The 15,784-nt window shown below is 39.0% G+C and overlaps 1 protein-coding gene across 1 annotated transcript in view; it reads right to left on the minus strand.

Annotated features, from left to right (window-relative positions):
• TOX (thymocyte selection associated high mobility group box) overlaps positions 1-15,784 on the minus strand; it is a 218,214-nt gene that overhangs the window by 88,599 nt on the left and 113,831 nt on the right. Inside the window, exon 2 of the mRNA XM_026692343.2 lies at positions 8,871-8,936. Coding sequence (XP_026548128.1) covers positions 8,871-8,936 — 66 coding nt within the window. The remainder of the gene's footprint in view (positions 1-8,870; positions 8,937-15,784) is intronic.

The raw sequence follows: 15,784 nt of genomic DNA on the forward strand, positions 1-15,784 counted from the left end.
CTTCCTTTGGTTATAAAGTTTTGTATGTCATTCAAAGTCACTGTGAGATGAGTGACTATATAAATTGTATAAATAAATAATCATTTAGACTCATGCTATCAAAATGTAAATTTACAGTGAATTTGTTTTAAATATTAGCTTTGAAAGGACAAATTCATTGAGAAATCCTTAAACAGAATGCAATACAGAACTGCATCAGCAAATATTCCTTTTGTTTAATTCTGTGTTATCTGTATTTGTCTTGATATCATGAACATGCTTGCACTCCTAGTGCACATTACATACTCACTTTAGCAGTGTGCAGAAAACATAATATTTTGACAAGGAAAGGCAAGGTTTACTTTCCATAGGGATGAACGGTACACAGCTCCTCTTCCAATAGAGCCACAATGGACTCTGGAACCTGCCTATAAATACCATGTGAAACAATATTTTATGACAGCAGACTACACTATTGTTGATGCCGAATCCCAAAGCAGCATGCTATATATTTGGACTTAGAGACATAAAAGTTGGCTATAATGTCTTCTAAAAACAGCAGATTGAAAGACAAAATTAAAATCTTTTGGGTAATTTCATTCTAAATGACACAATTCCTATAAATAATACTTAACGCATTAGGATATAAGGTGCAAAACATTAAAAGGTGCAAAACTAATATTAAATGAGGGCACTTTCAATCACAAATTGACTTCACATCAACTACTTCCCCCAGAGATTTCAGCTGCAAATATACAGTAGATACAAATATAGAAAGGAATATGATGTCACCTGGGATACACAAAAATCTGCAGTTTTGCTGAAAGGATTGTTTAACGGTTCAGTATTTAAAATAAACTAAAAGCAAAAACAAAACCCTAGATTTTTAAGACTTTGGGAAACTATACAGTCTAAATCTCTCACAGAAGCCGAGGTTTAGCTTTGGAATAATTACAATGCAATTTATTCTATTCTATTATACTGAGCTTTATAAAAATGGTGTAATTTAATAAATATAAAGTTACAAACTGAACCTTCTGCGTGCAAGTCCAGAAAGCCATTTAAACAACTTTGCCTTCAGCCATTAGACCGCTTGTACTTATTGTATGTAAGGACTATTATAAGTAGCTTTCCTGACTCTTCAGACATTTTTATAAACTGCAAGAAATATGTGAACTATTAAAAGATATAATTCTGGAACACAGGCTGCTGTGTGAGATGCCAATTTAAGACAACAACATAAACAATAGTAATCTGTGTGCTCAAGTGAAGCATCTTTTTAATTTTGAGTAATGAAGATGTCAAGCCAAATGCTAGAGTAGTTTAACTTAATTAGGTGTCCTATTTTCCAGGCAGCCTTTCATTTCCCATTGAAAATCCAGCTTGTACGCAAGGTAGAAAGAGTAATTTTATCTGTAATGAATACCTCTGGGATTATACAGAGTAATCATTTGAATGCTACACTGAAGACAGTTGGAGTAAGTAATTTGTGCTTGTTGAGATGCCAGATGTTGGGAGACTAAATAGATTAATCTGTGGAATGCTATTGTTATTGTTTTATTGGGTCAAGGGTCCATAGGTCAAGCTGCCTTTATAGAGGGAATCTTAACCATAAGAAACAGTTCACTACTATTGTCTAATAAGTTCCAAAATATTTTCATGCCACAAACAAACCTAAGCAGTAGCCTAACAATATTCAATCATGTTATGTACAGTTAGTACTCTACTTACAACAGTTCATTTAGTGATCATTCAAAGTTATCACGGCACTGAAAAAAAGTGACTTTTAATCATTTTTCATACTTACAACCTTTGTAGGATCTCCATGATCAGGTGATCAAAATTCAGACGCTTGGCAACTGACTCATATTTATGACTGTTGTTGTGTGTTGTGGTTTGCTGGCAGCCAGTGCAGACAGCAACGGAATCAGACAGTGAGAAAGAAAGGGGATCAGTCAGGGAGTCTGAAGAAGACTTGGACGAGGGTCCTGCATCTGATGCACGGATGGGGCCAGGACCATCTGGGAAGGGTGCTGCCTTCGGAGCCTGGCAGCAGCAAAGCAGAGGACCCAGGGGAACCTGTTCCCAGTGCCCATGTGCACAGAGCTGCTAGAAGGCGAGAGCAGCTGAAACAAAAGAGGCGACTCGGGAGTAAGGCTGGGAGGTGATTGCCCCTCCCATAAAGGATAAAAGTCAGACCTCAACGATGAAACCTTTGCAGGAAGCAAAGTAGTTCAATCGGTTCTGCGTCCTCATTGAAGCTCTATGTACTTTGGTTGTTTTTTTCTTGTACTTTGGTTGGTTTCTTTTATAGTTAATTGGATACTTCTGTTTTTGGCAGCATTCCACAGAACTGAAAGGTGTGTGCTTATCTTGGGGGATTGTTTAGGAGTAGTTCTGGCTGGGAATGGAAACAATTCCCAGCATTGCAATAAAATAGGTTTTGCTTTTAAAACAAGTTTGTGTTTAATTACGATTGATGAAGCCTGGGTCAGAACACTGTGTTCCAAGGTTACATGAACACCTTTTGCGATCTTGTGACAAGCGAAGTCAAAAGGGAAGCCAGATTCACTTAACAACCAGGTTACTAACTTATCAATTACAGTGATTCACTTAACAACTGTGACAAGAAAGGTTGTAAAATGGGACAAAACTCACTTAACAAATATCTCACTTAACAAAAGAAATTTTGGGCTCAATTGTGGTCATAAGTCAAGGACTACCTGTATTTCCTATGGTATGTTTTTTTCATTATGTACAATTGCTTTAGGAGATTTCAATAAAAGAAATTATATTTTATAATATGTACGTAAATACATAAAGGTGCTTATAATTTGATAAAAGAATATAGAAGAGTATGCTGTATATATTTAATAAAGAGACATATCTGTACTAGATATTTGGTATATATCTAAGGATATATCATTGGAGTTCTAGAAAAATAAGCGTAAGAACAAATAACTGTTGCACTCTGACAGAACACTTATCATTTTGTCTACTCACAATGAAATAATAGTTTGTTACTTTTATTTGATTGAATATGATTTAATTGATTATTTTATTAACTGAAAAGCCAAATAGTTTGGCTGATAAGGATTGTATAGAACAGGGGTGTCAACTCAAGGACCAGGGGCCAGATCCGGCCTGCGGGGTATTTAGATCTGGCCTGCAGGGCCACCCTGGAAACAACAAAAGACCGGTGCCTCTGCCAGCAAAAGTGAAGCTCGCGAGGGCTGTACATATGCCCCCCCAGCTCCATTTTTGCTGGAAGAGGGTTGTAGGAGGACGTCACAGCCAAAAACAGAGCTTTGGAACTTCTTTTCTCTGGCAGAGAGCTCAGGCTGCCACAGATATCCCTGACATGAGTGACATCAAGCTGGCCATGCCTACATCGGCCCTCAAGGTCAAACACAACCCCGATGCAGCCCTCAATGAAATTGAGTTTGACATTCCTGGTTAGCGGTAAGGATATCTGTAAGGAACAGATATCAACATAAAAGGAAAAAAAAAGTTAGGCTACAACATAATACATGCCTATTATACTGATTAAGAGAAAGTTGCTATATAAAAAAGCCTATCTCTAACACACAAAGACAATCAACAATGCAACTGTAAAACAAAATACATAGATAACATTGAATGCTGCATTATCGTATTAAAACAGTGAAAAGAATGAGAAATTCACTCATATGTGATTAATATTAACTTTTATACTGCTATCATCTATGAACATTAATTCCAACTGGGGGATGCTAAGGAAGAGTACATGGAGGAGGAGGAACATCCTATCAATCAAGCCCAGCCTATCAGAGCTAAGTCTAAGCACCTCCCACTGCTGGATGCTTGGAGCAGCTCATTGGAATGAGCTGCTCCAATTTTTATATTTCAGGTTATCAGATGTCTAAAGATTTTTAAAAGTAATCAATCAGCAATGGGAAATATTTCTAACGTGCTCATTATTCCCTAATCAGAAGTTTTCCAGATATATTGAATTCATTCCACCAAAATGGCCAAGCATCCTAGTCCTGGGAGAAGATTAACACATTTAGAGGACATCAGTATGAAAGACTATATTAAAATAATGTTTTCCCCTGGTTTGAGTTGCAAGTTAACTCTGAAGAGTGTTCCGCATTAGAAAAAATTGCTTAGTCCCAAGTTTCTTTGTTATATTAATATATGGATAATATTGCCAGGAAGTTCTTATAGATGACAATAGAAAATTGCAACAAGGAGATGATAAAGAAATCTTTCCTATGTAAAAGTTTACTTCTCCTATGCTAAAAGTTTAACTATTAATAAAATTACTATATTTTGTTTGGTAAATGTAGATATGAACACAGTAAAATAATTGTAAAAGCTATCTGGAATCTATAGTTCTATGTAATTGTTGCTAGGAATATAATGTTTACATATATAAAATATACACCAGCCCAGGAACACCAGTCTTTTGGGACAAGCTAAAAGAATATTAATTTTAATGGTACAGTTATACTTCTGGCTTATTTCCAAGAAAGGCTGTCTGTGGAAATCATTTCAAGTCTAGTATTACAATCTTCCCTCGCAGCAACATCACAAGAACAGTAGTGAGCCATATGTTGCTACTTAGCAACTTAGTACGTAAGTCCCAAAGCATGTACTGATTTGAAAATTGAACAGAAATGATAATTGTCAAGTAATGCTGTAAGGCAAGTTGTCTTGGATTACCAAATTATACAGATGTTTGATGTTCGACTTTTCACAACTGACATGTGTGTTTTTATTTATGTTAGCCTTAAGGTGATAAATTGATTTTAAAAGTCTTAAAATAAGACACAAGGATTCTTCCATTAATATATATTCTAACAAACGGTAAGGAATGTTAAGATCACCTTTCATTTTAAAGCACATGCAAAATTTTAAATCATGCATAACTGAAGAAATAGGCTGCTAAAATTTAATTATTTTAAATGATACATTTATTTCATGCTATCCAACAAAATAAGACATGAGTCTTATAACTAAAAATCAGTCACTCAGTAGTCCATTTAGCTGGATAATTTGTTCTCCTTTCCCCTCAGCACAGCTGCCACCAATCCCCTCATAAGAAGAATTCCTTAACAGAAATGGAGGAAGGAGCCTGTCAACCACCACATAATTTTAGTCAGGTAGACTTTACCTTCGGGTACTTCTGACTAGCATCTTTCTGTTTGTTTAGATTTATTTAGATCTGCCACATCTAGTCTGCAAACAATCATTAAATGGCAGCAAAGAACAGTTTCTGCATTATTTTATAGGTGGTAGCCCACATTTTAGCAACTCAGATTCAGTCTTTGTGGATTCACAACTCCTGGTCAAAGAGCACGTTGGGGTCATGGCTAGGAGAGCCTCTGCACTGCGTACTGTGCCAGTTGCACCCATTCCTACATTGATGGGCTGTATTCACAGTTGCCTATGCTAATCACCGCTCAACTGATTACAGTCATGGGCTCTACATGGAACTTCCTGTAAAGAGTATTGGAAGCTTTATCTGATGCCTATTTCCTGGTTTTTAATTTTTGAATAATAGTTCTTATGTTAACTCGTTCATAGTTTTAGAGTACACTTCACAGAGTTTCATTTTCATGAGAGGGCACCCATATATGGGTGGATTAATAAATAAACAAACAAACAATGCCTCCAAACTACTTTGGGAGGATAGTAAACATTCTGAAAGGAGGTAAATAAATAATGCTAAATGGTTAAATAAATCAGGATATCTGTTTTGCTCCTTTCCCTTTTTAGGAATCCTCAATCTATTTTATATTCATGAATTAAAATATGTAACACAAAGTTTGTAAACTGTCTTTTTACTTTAATTAAATATATGCATCTTAGGTAGAAGAACAACAGAATGCAGGGATCATATTAGAAAATGCAGCTGTTTAGTACTGGTTCTTGTAAAGAGAAACATAATGATTCTCTGCAAAGTATCAGTTGTGCTTTACACTTTCTCTGTAACATTTTGTGCTTCTACACTTTCAAATAAATTCAATTAATCCTTTTGATTCAAAGCCCTAAAGATATAAGCAAGATGATGCCTAGTTGCTTTAATTTAAAATACAGCTAAACTTGTCAAAACAAGCTTTGGACACAAAGATATCTCTCCCAATTTTTACTCAAACATTTATATTCACAGTTACCAGAAAAATATAGATTCTCAGATAAGCAAGTTCAATCATACCAGTTCATTGTTTCAAAAAAATTGTTAATTGCCTCCGTCTCATTCCCTAATACTGAACAATATGATCTACTTTTGTAAAGGATCCTTATGTTATAAAAGAAATACAGAAAAGTTATAATTATGGCAGAAGTATGTTTAGTAGTTTTCAAATGTTCCATTTAAATAATATTTAAAATGCTGTTTTTCTAGGAATTCAACTTCTGAATAAGATGCTTATTGGTAAATATATTTTTTTAAAAAAATTAACCTACAATCTGGGGGAAATCATTTTTTGACGTGTTATATACAGCATTACTGGATCCCCTAGATGAGATTTGGTGATATTTCAATTATAGTGTTTTTTTTCCTTCCCTAAATAACCCATTAGCTTATAAATAAACAACACACCAACAAATAACTTTCATAAACTAAAAAAGAGCATCGTAACTATATGCTTTTTACTTAAATTTAGTCCCAGGAACCTAGCTAACTTTTACAAACTTCTAATTACTGAATTACATCACAGCTATTTAAGGCTTACACCTATCATAACCAAAGCTCTCAACAAGCAGTTCCAGCTGAATCTGTGGATATAAACCTCAGGAGACACCATCCCAGAGTCAAATGAGGCGGATAAAAAACAGGCATTACCTGGACAGCTGGAGTAGCCGGATGGAAATAACGTAAAGCCTCCCCATCCCTTATCTGACAAGTAGAGAGCAGAGTCTTTCCATCAGGCTTCGTGACAAACAAGGGAGTAAATCTCTTGATTAGCGGTAGCAGTCTAATTTAACTGGCAGTCCTGACCCATGTTCCCTTTGCTGAAAACAACGTCTGATCTTTGCTTCTTGTGTGATGTTCCTATGAACCTTTTTTATGTAAGAAACTTTGAATCTCTAACCTCTGGACTGACTGACAACTCTGGCATGGCTTTTGGAACCTTGAACTGATTTTGGACTATTCTTCTATACGCTCCTATTTAAAATCCAAATCATTCAGGCAAGTGTCTAAGACATCCTTTAAATGTTATCCATTGAGTAAATTATGAATTGCCATACCAATTAGTAGCGAAACCAGTTTGGTGATATCATCTGGGGCAATTCACTGGGGAAAAAAGCAATTATATTTGGAAGAATTAATGGTAAAAGGAAACCAGGCTACCAATTAACACAGCATCAAAGTTGACAACAGCCAGAGTATAGAACAACTCAAAGAAGTAGTGCAAGACTGGAAGATGTGGAAAGACCTGGCCCATAGAATTGCCAAGAGTCAGACACAACTGAATGGATATCATCATCACTAAAACCAGGAAAGGACTCATGTGTATAAATATGGTAATTTGATATCTCAGCTTGACCAATTCTAGAAAAAAACAGATTCCTACTGAAACATTTAGGGACCCTATTTAGATACTTCTAACAGAAGCATTAACTTATATCCATTTTCAATTCATTTTATTTTCAGCTCTTGGATAAAATTGTACACAGGAATGCTGTAAATGTTTATAGGCCAATTAAATAACGTGTATATAGTGCATGATCTATGCATGAACAATGTAAACTATCAATCAGAAAAAAATAGATGGTTGTACTTTTTATCTATTTTTCACCATGGGAAAAAGTACACATTCATGAACATTAACTGAACATTAACAGTGCATTGTCTGCAATGTCTAGATGCACCAACGAACCAATGGTTAGCACTTGCTTGGAGCTAAATATTGGTCAATGGAATGCAAGGGAAGTTGGATTTAGTTTCCTTGTGACTATGTAGGGATTTTAGGCTGACCCCTCTTAACTCTGTGCCTCCTACATTTTTATGTAAAAGCAACATTCTGAGTCAGATGTTAGTCAAATCTTTGCTTTAATAAACTGACTTTATGTACTGCTATGATTCTATATTGCCAATGTTTCCTAATCCTTAAAAGCTTGGGTTCTTCCAATGACATGATATGGCACAAACAAAAGAAATTACATTAATGCTGCATTAATCATGTGATCTCTTTTTCAAAGGCATGACAGGATATATTTTTAATGGCCACTAGATACTATCTAAATAAAGGTATCATATTTAAAACAATTATGCTATTAATAACCATTTATTAGCAATGGAAGACGACTATTATCTTTATTCTTCCTGGTATACCCACATGTGATCAATTATTTGCTGACTTATTTCTGGATTAGCTGGACCTTCCTCCCAGGTTAGCAGGCCTTTTCTGAATAAGAGAAACAATGGATTGGAAAGCACTTAGATACCATGACTTCCCACTTATGACAATCTCTGCATCATCCTTCAAATCTGAACCAACCATTTTGTCAACTAGGTCTGCATACAACAGTAAAGCAATAGACAATAGTCTATGGCACATGTGGCAGACAATGATTAACTTATCTGCAGCTAGATAAACAAATAGCAGGCACCTGTAAAGATTACTTTCTAAAGGTATAACAACTGTTTGGTAACGATCATGCTGGCAAAACAGCTGCTTCCATTCTGGAGCACAAACAAGGTAGTGTCTTCAGCAACTGTCAACTCTGGTGCTTTATCAGTGCTATCTCATTAGCTAGAAAGAAGGCTTAAATGCTTTGTTTATAAATTATGATTATTTCTGATTGCAGCAGTTACTGATAGTGCCATTCATTTGCAATGCAATTCTTTGAATTTGTTTAATTACAATTTGAAACAAGACAGAGAAGATTAATTAACCCACCTGGCTGGCTGGCACATACTCCTGGCTCGGCTCTGTCATACTCATGTACATATTTTCACCGTCAAACTGCAAATAGAAAAAAAATAAAATATAAATCAACAACTTTTAACGCTTCTAGCAAAATGTGATAGCTATAATAATAAAAAATAAATTACAGCTTGCTTTGAAAGGCTGTTTCTGTTGTCATCCTTATTGACCCTGGATGTCAGTGATTAGAGGTAATTAGTGCTCTAGTAATTACAGTAAGCAATGAATGGTTTCTTTTCATCTGCAATCTGTTTTAAAACAAAATGGCTCATTTTCAATACCATGTATATATACTGCTGTTAGGATAATGAAATAAAATGTGACTTGAACATTTCTGATGAGGAAAAAGTACGATAAAACCATAAATGTTTTTAATAGATTCTGGATTTTGATCCATACCAAAATCAACCCATTATTGTACCTTAATGTATCATCCATTTAGAAAAAAAGGAAAAGCAGTAAATCTTCAAAATATTTCAGGCAAATTTATCAAAATAGTTAAAGATCAGGAATAAAACATTTTTCTAATAGAATAAAAATAAAGGTCTGTATTGTTATAAATGAAATTACCATGACAGAAAACTAAGATAATATATATATATTCTTCCCTTAAATACAGATTAATGATTAAACTTAAATGTAATCAATCAATTCAACAATTAAACTGATAGCATATTAAAAAAAATTATTCATGCCTATTGTAATTCACATTTTTTTTAAACTGACAAAACTCATGTGGCAGGTGATTAAATATATTTTTATCTAATACCTTCAAAAATACATTTGGTATACCTTAAACTTTCCTAATATTATAGAGTACCACCACCTAGATTGAATGAATTATTTGCAAAAATAATTATACTGCAATGAGGTACTCCATAATTAGGACATTAGAGTTCTGTTCATATATAACTGACCAAACTTGTCTTATGTTGCCTATATTAATGGACAGGAAAATTGGAACAAAGTCCGGTTTTCAGAAGTCATGGTTAAATAAGATGTCCAGACCACTATATATATATATAGTTTATCTTTAGAAAAATATAGAAGATTCCCCCAGATTATTTTTATAAAGACAGTAAAGAACTTAGTTCTGTAACTGAAAAAATTTCCTGACTCAGGTTGATAAGAATCTTTTTAAAAAAGTTCCACTGGAAGGATATTTTCGAAAGCCTACAAAGCTAAAACTACTCTCTTTTGTAGAGCTGTTGAAATGTTTAATCTTTTAAATGGAGAGAAGGCTGGCAGGTTCTCTTATCTTTTAAAGTTAAAGACTAAAACTCAGAACCTTTGATCAATCAATCAACATTCAAGCTTTCTGGATGACTTTGTTCCAGTCTACATATTGCCTCTAGCTTTTCTTGCACAAAGTTGGTATCTGCAACACTAAGGCAGAAGTAGTGAAATAGAAATTGTATACCTGGCTGAGTAAAACTCTGCACTATGTTACATGTTCAGTATGATGCTGGGCCTTGCTTTTATGCAAAGATAATAATGTATATAGGGAACACCATACATTGGTAACAGAGACCACAAAATTAATGGCAAGTGGAAATTAGGAAAAAAGATGTGGAAGGCATTTGCAACATATTTTTTAAAAAGAAATCTTTTCCAAGGGAGGGGGGAGAGCAAGAGAGAGGGAGGGAGGAAGAGAGGGAGAAGGGAGGGAGGGAGGGAGAGGGAGAGAGAGAGAGAGAGAGAGACTGAAGCCCAAAATATCTGTGTTTGACAAGGCAAAGAAAATGAATGATCACAGATCATTCAGTACCTCATTATATACAAGATGATCAGGAGACACTGAATGCTAATGAAACTCAACAACCAGTATGGTTCTCCGTCACTGTGAGGAGCATAGCAGAACGTTTGGTTGAAATGATAGGGAAGGAGATTCAGAAAGGGCGTTGGTACTTACCTGATACGCCCGTTCTCTGTGAGCTGTGAAGAGCATCCAGTGATGGGAAGGTGCTTCAGTCCTTTCTAGGAAGGCTGGGCTTAAACTTGAGGACACTCGTCCTCCTCCACGAGACTCCTCCTTAGCATCCCCAGTTTTGCAAAGCCAAGGTACTGATACCCTATATGCTTAAGCCTATGTAATAACCCTGGCCGGAACAGACCCCCTAACAGATGGAATAAAAGGGAGGGGCTGGATGCTCTTCACAGCTCACAGAGAATGGGCGTATCAGGTAAGTACCAACGCCCTTTCTCCCATGAGCTGTTCAGAGCATCCAGTGATGGGACATACCAAAGTTGGCACAGTCCTAAGGGAGGGACTCCATCTGGGTTGCAGACCTAACTGTCTCTGAAATAACTTGCTGCAAAACTCGCCTACCGAATGAAGCCTCAGCAGAAGCAAATACATCAATTTTATAATTTCTAATAAATGGGGATGGAGAAGCCCAGGTTGCAGCTCGGCAAATCTCCTCTATTGTAGCTTGGGTCGCCCATGCTACTGTGGTGGGTGCACTCCTGGTGGAGTGAGCGGTAATGCCTTGGGGCACTGGAATCAAGTGAGAGTCATACGACTTAGAGATGGTGGCCCTTAGCCATCTACCTATGGTAGAGGGGGAAACCTTGCACCCCAGGGTGTTAGGCTGAAAGGACACAAAGAGGGCTTCTGTCTTTCTGGAGGGTGCCGTGCGCTTTATGTAGATATGTAAGGCTCTTCTTACATCCAAGCGGTGCCATTGGTGTTCGAGCCTGTGTGATGGACATGAGCAAAAATTTGGGAGCACCAGCTCTTGAGCTCTATGGAATGCCAAATTAACTTTTGGAATGAAGGAGGGATCTGGTCTGAGAACCACTCTATCTGAATGGAAAATGCAGAGATCTTTGCGCACCGATAATGCAGCTAGTTCAGAGATTCTTTGGGCAGATGTAATTGCTATCAGGAAAACTACTTTGTAGGTTAGAAATTGAAGCGTCATGGTCCTTAGTGGCTCGAAGGGACCTGTAGTAAGGGCCAATAGTACCTTATTTAAGTCCCAAGTTGGATATTGGTGAACTAAGGGGGGCCTCAAGTTCTTGGCACTGCACAGAAAACTGCGAATGCAAGAGTGATGAGATATGGAGGTAAGATCATCGCAAGATATGACCGAAGCCACCTGTCTCCGCAGAGTCTTGGGTGATAACCCTTTGTTTAGGCCCTCCTGTAAAAATTCTAATAACTGTGCTACTGATGGGGAAGTGGGGTTGATCTGAACCTTCTGACACCAACGGCAGAAGCTAGACCAGGTGGCCTCATAGATTCAGTTCGTTGAAGGATGTCAAGCCGACTGAATAGTGTGAATAACTTGAGTAGAAAGGTGTTCATCTCTCAGACGTCGCTGTTCAACTTCCATATGGCTACGTTTAGCCATTGGGGGTCCGGGTGTAGCACTGGGCCTTGAGACAGTGATATGACCAATGATGGGATCCTCCACGGTGGTACTGTCGAGAGGTCCTTCAGGTCCGCGAACCATGCTCGCCTTGGCCAATAAGGAGCCACTAATAGTAGGTCCGTTTTTTCTTCCAGCAACTTCTGAATCAATTTGGGGATCACAGGGAGGGGAGGAAAGGCGTATAGCGGTCCGGTGGGCCAGTGACATCTGAGGGCATTCACGTCCTCCTCTCCCTGCGATGGGTAGCGAGAAATGAATCGGGGAAGCTGTGCATTGATTGGGGAGGCAAACAGGTCGACTACTGGTTGGCCCAACCTCCGAGTAGCCTCCAGAAAGATCTTGGGGTCCAGACGCCACTCTGATCGTTCAATGTGGCTCTGCTGAGCCAATCCGCTTGTACATTCGCTACTCCAGATATGTGCTCCGCCTTTAGAGAGAGAAGATGGATTTCAGCCCACAGGAATAGTCTTTCTGCTTCCCTCATTAGTAGATTGGAATGAGTGCCCCCTTGTTTGTTGATATGGGCCTTTGTAGTTACATTGTCTGTTAAGACGAGCACATGTTTGCAATGGAGATGCGGGAGGAATTGTCGAAGTGCCAAGTCACTGCTCTCAGTTCTAGCCAGTTGATATTGTGTGCCTTCTCTGAATCCATCCAAAGGCCTTGCGCTGTATGTGATTGGAAGTGGGGGCCCTATCCCACTAGACTGGCATCTGTTGTAACAATCGACCTGTGTGGATCCTTGAAAGGGCATCCCTTGTTGATTTCGGGTCGTGTCCACCATCGTAGAGGCCTGAGAATGGTTGATGGAACTTTTACGCAAGTCCTGGCATCGTCTCTCCCGGCGCGTTGGTATGGCAACAGGAACCATTGCACGGTTCTTGTATGGAACCGGGCCCAAGGGATAATAGAAATACAAGAAATCATTTTTCCGAGCAATTTAGAAAGGAGACATAGTTGTACTTTCCTAAGAGTTCTGATCTGTTGAGCCAAATCTCTAATGCTTTCTTGTCTGTCAGGGGAGAGGAAAACTTTGCCTTCCACCGTGTCAATGATGGGGCCAAGGTGAATGAGTCTAGTAGAGGGTGTTAAATGACTTTTTGACCAATTGATTGAGAACCCATGTTGTTGTAGGGTTACAAGTGTAGTTTGAGTGTTTGAATTTGCTTGATTGATGGAAGATGCCAGAATAAGAATGTCATCCAAGTAGCATTGAAGTCGGATGGACCTATCTCTGATTGATGCTGCCAAGGCAGCCAAGACCTTTGTAAAAGTTCTGGGAGCTGAAGCTAGGCCAAATGCAAGAGCAATACATTTGTAATGAACGTTGTTGTAACAGAAACCAAGGAATTTGAAATGTGAGGGCCTAATTGGGATATGTAAGTAAGCTTCCGTGAGGTTTATGGAGGTAAGGACATCGTTTTTTCTGATGCTGCGTAAGATGGATTGGAGAGTGGTCAATTTAAATTTTCGGTAAACTAAATATTGGTTTAGATGTTTTAAGTCCAGGATTGCCCTCCATCACCCTGAACTTTTAGGGATCACGAAGAAGTGCGAATAAAAACCAAGACCTTTTTGATTAGAAGGGACAGGTTGTATGGCCCGGATCTCTAGTAGATGTGCTATGGTTATGTCCATGAGAAACCTTTTTTCTGCGTCCCTGGAAATTGGGGACTTCATAAAAAAATCCAGGGGGGTGCAGCTGAACTCCAGTGCCAGACCAAATCGTACTGTGTTCCTGACCCATGCGTCAGTGGTAGAGGAGTCCCATTGGTCGGCAAACCTTTTTAGGCGACCGCCAATGGGAATCTCGTTGTGGTCATTACTTGGACCTGCAGAAGGGCCTAGATCCTGTTCTTCGAAATTGTCTCCTAAGATGGAGACCCCTTCTGAATATGTCCCCAGGTTCAATTCTATCTGTCTGTTATCTGAATCCAGGCTGTCTTTGAAATCTTGGATAGTAGGGTTGGTAGAAGGGGCGAAAGGAATCCCTAAGAAAGGGCTGTGGTGATCTGGACTCTGATCAATGAAAAAGAGAGGGAAGAATTTTCTTTTTGGTTCTGGTTTCAATTAGGAGAGGTTCAAGCGCACTGCCAAATAGTTTGTTCTCCGAGATGGGAGCTGAGGCAAGCCTCCACTTGTGCTTGACATCTGCCTGCCAATGCCTGAGCCAAAGTAACCTTCTAGCCACAATTTGGGAAGCAATGGCCCTAGAGGAAAATTTAACTACATTGAAGGTAGCGTCTGCTGAAAACTCTGTAGCGGCGATTAATTTAGCCACATCTTGATGTGCCCTAATGTTTGAAGCTGGAATGGAGCCATTTGAGAGATGATCTGGTGAAAAAGGAGGCAGCTGTGGCTGCTCTGATGGCCCATGCATCCGAGACGTGTGCCCTGCGGAGGGCTAATTCCACCCTCTTTTCTTCAGGCTTGAGAGCCTCTTCAGCTTCACTTGGGATGGCTGAGGAAGATGCAAATGCAATGATAGGCTTGTCCACTTCCGGAGTGTTTAGAAATTTAGAGAACTCGGGTGCCAAATTATAGTATTTTTTATCATGTCCTGTGGGAGCGGGATATGAGGCTGCCACAGCCCATTGTTTTTGTACTAAATTGGAAAACGTGTGGCACAGGGATAACCTCTGCCTCAGTGACTGGTTGAGAGAATATGAGATCCTCTGCTTCCCCTGGAGTATTTGGTGGGGGAGGGATACCCGTATTATCCAGCCGTGCGGTGTTCTTGGCCTTAAACAGCAGGGATTTAAATAATTGTGGGTGGAATAATCCTGTAAATACGGGGAGGTCAGGTGAGAGGCCTTCATCGTCAGACATCCCCCTTTCTAGCGGATCCACCTCTGACAATACCTGGTCAACGGTGTGTACCGACCCTTTCTCCATTTGATCCATTGGATCCCCTTGATCTCCCATATCCTGTGTGTACTGAGGGTCTCTGAAAAGTGGGCAACGATAGTTCTGCAGGGGGGGTACCCTTCTGGATAGCTAGCTCCATTCACGCCCTCATGTTGGCAGGGATTTCCTCCAGAAGTTCCTCCTCTTGTCTGAGGCCAGCTGCAGTTGGCATAAATGTTGCCTCTGGGGCCCTCCTTGGGGAGAGAATGTTAGAAAGAGCCTCCTGGGGAGGTTGTATTCATATGCTGCTCCTTTTGGATAAATCCAGAGGGGCAGTTGGAGGGTTCTGGGCCTGTGACGTAGAGGGTATGATGAGTGGTGAAGAGGTGGGCTGTGCAGCTGCTTGTGTATGTTTTTCCACCTGCCTTTCAATGCCTGATGGCATCTGTGTGCATCTTTCTCTGATGCCTTAGAGGTCTTTTTGGGCTCCGTGGACTTATCTCTATTTTTAGCAGTTAGTCTAGATCTGGAGTTGTAGCTGCTAGCCATGGTAATGCCTTTGATAGCAATGGAAAGAGGCTATGAAATTAGGTGGCTGGAACACCTAGGGGCCTGCTCCCTTAAGGGGCAGGGGATCCTGGAATAAATGTGAAACAAATGTTG

This window comes from Notechis scutatus, chromosome 3 (genome assembly GCF_049901735.1).
Source record: "Notechis scutatus isolate UNSWTSFEM ecotype Mainland chromosome 3, rNotScu1.2, whole genome shotgun sequence".
In the NCBI taxonomy this organism is placed as follows: Eukaryota; Metazoa; Chordata; class Lepidosauria; order Squamata; family Elapidae; genus Notechis; species Notechis scutatus.